General features: G+C 47.8%; 1 protein-coding gene across 1 annotated transcript in view; it reads right to left on the bottom strand.

The window, feature by feature from the left end:
* Nucleotides 1-1,523, bottom strand: part of LOC107122188 (glutamate decarboxylase 1-like) — a gene marked incomplete at its 5' end in the record, with an annotated part of 9,849 nt that extends 8,326 nt beyond the window's left edge. The window contains one exon of the mRNA XM_015425215.1: nucleotides 1,445-1,523. Coding sequence (XP_015280701.1) covers nucleotides 1,445-1,523 — 79 coding nt within the window. The remainder of the gene's footprint in view (nucleotides 1-1,444) is intronic.
* Between the last annotated feature and the right edge of the window lie 793 nt (nucleotides 1,524-2,316).

The raw sequence follows: 2,316 nt of genomic DNA, 5'->3' as shown, positions 1-2,316 counted from the left end.
GGAGTCGCCGGGGGGGTCGCTCTCCAGGCCTTCCCTCTGTAGCCACGCACACAGAGATTTTGGCTGTAGTGGGCGTGGCCAACTCTGAAGCCAGCCAGAACGCCGTTCCTGTGCGTTCCTGCCCAAAAATAGCCCTGCAGCTCATCAACCGCAGGTCTTTTAGTTTCTTGTTAACTGATTGGTTTTTGTTAGCAAAAACAGGCATTAGCAGCTTGACTACCTTCCCAGTAAAAACCCCCAAAAAGTAGAATATTCAAAGATCTGTAAAAATTGAGCAATCCCAATTACACTACTAAAAGTGCAATCCTGAACAGAGTTACATCCCTGGGTTTATCTTAGCTCCAGTAGGACAAAAAGATAACTACCCTCGTGTTGCCTGTGTTCCCCCCCCCCCAAATCAGGGCTAATAGAAACCAGGGGGAGGGGGAACAATTTTGACAAGGTACAAGTCATAGCTGACTTAAGGCGACCCCTGAAGGATTTTCCAAGCAAGAGACCTCCAGAAGTGGTTTGCCATTGCCTGCCTCTCTGCACAGTGACCCTGGATCTACGTGGTGGTCTCCCATCCAAACAGTAACCAGGACCAACCCTGCTTCACTTCCGAGATCTGATGAGCTACCTGGGTCAGGGCTGGGAAATTACACTGGAGGAAAACAACACTCCCCTTTTCGTGTAGACGAGTTTCTATCCAGACCCCGCCCCCCTGCCTTTTAAGGCTAAACTATGGGGGACTCCAGCTGTTGTATCATGCAACTGAGTACAATCTAGATTCCAAACACGGCTTATTGTAAATCTTAAACAGGCATCGCAACTGCTGTGTCATTCAGTTAGGCAGCATAAAGCCCAGGCCAACACTCCCCCCTTCTGTTTCCTGTTTCCTGTCCCACCTTACTGCATCTCCCAGCTGTCAGGACCCACAGCTAAATAATGAAGTACACTCTTTCAGGAAGGTTTTACTTTTATTGAAAAGCCATAGATGCGATAACAGGAACATTGTTAGGAATGGCAGGCTACCTATGCACATAATAGGATATAGGGCATTCGTATGCGCCCTCCCCCTAGCAATAACCAATTAGGTGGGCTCCCGCGTGTGGGATACCATTGGCTTCTCTAACGGTTGTGAAGCTGGGAACGGAGAAGCTCCCACAATTGATAGATACCACATTCTCCACCAGCACAACATCAAAGATAAACGTTCCAGCTCTGAAGCAATTAAGCGCATGGGAGGGAATGCAAAGCAATTAGAAAACAACTGCACACTCATGGCAGCGTAGCTGACACCCGCAAGCACTGCTGTATCTAAGGCCACCCCATCAATCATATATCCCCAGCTTAAGATGCAGTTCAGCCCTAAGAGTCTGTTTTTAAAACTGGTCAGGAATCCCATGCCACTGAACACACAGTGCTGCCTGATGTGGCCACGCAAAGGGCACCTCGTGCTTACCTTCTCACGGACCAAAAATGCTGAACACTGCAACGGAACGCCCATCAATTTGTGAGGATTCCAGGTGACAGAACTAGCCCTGAGTAGAAAATAAAAATTAATAGATGGAGGAATGTGTGTGGTTTGTAGTAAGTCGTACTTTCTTAAAACTAATAGGAGCATCAATGAATATGAGCATTCGTTTAGAATATTTAGATACTTGTGCCTACTCTGGTGTATTGCATTGATACACTTGCCGTGTATTGCACAGGCAATGATCTGAAGCCAAAACCACGGCCACACAGCCCGGAAAATCTACGACAACTAATGAACTCCGGCCGTGAAAGCCTTCGACAACACAATGATCTGAAGCCATTAACTTAACAATCATGTCATTATGAGCAGGTAAAGGTAAAGGTTTCCCTTGCTCGAAAGCCAGTCGAGTCCGACTCTACAGTTGCGGTGCTTATCTCCGTTTAAAAGCCGAAGAGCCAGCGCTGTCCGAAGACGTTTTCCGTGGTCATGTGGCCGACATGACTAAAATGCCAAGGCGCACGGAACGCTGTTCCCTTCCCACCAAAGTGGTACCTATTTATCTACTTGCAATTTCTTGCTTTCGAACTGCTGGGTTGGCAGGAGCTGGAACTAGAGACGGGAGCTCACTCCGTCATGCGGCACACCCGGGTCTCGAACTGCTGAACTACCGACCTTCCACAGCCTACAGTTCAGTGTCTTAACCACTTGAGCCACCGCAGCTCCTCATTATGAGCAACCCTGGTCCATAAAAGGAGAGCAGATGGGACAGGGGGGAAAATCAAGAGATTATTAATAGATTCTGGCGGGATGTTAAAGACAAGAGAATGGAGCATTTGCTGCTGTAGACTTTAAACAGC

The sequence above is a fragment of the Gekko japonicus genome, unplaced genomic scaffold (genome assembly GCF_001447785.1).
Source record: "Gekko japonicus isolate JY-2015 unplaced genomic scaffold, Gekko_japonicus_V1.1 scaffold8171, whole genome shotgun sequence".
Taxonomy (NCBI): Eukaryota; Metazoa; Chordata; class Lepidosauria; order Squamata; family Gekkonidae; genus Gekko; species Gekko japonicus.
Note: the sequence above shows the minus strand (reverse complement) of the source record. Positions and strands in the feature narration are given on the sequence as shown.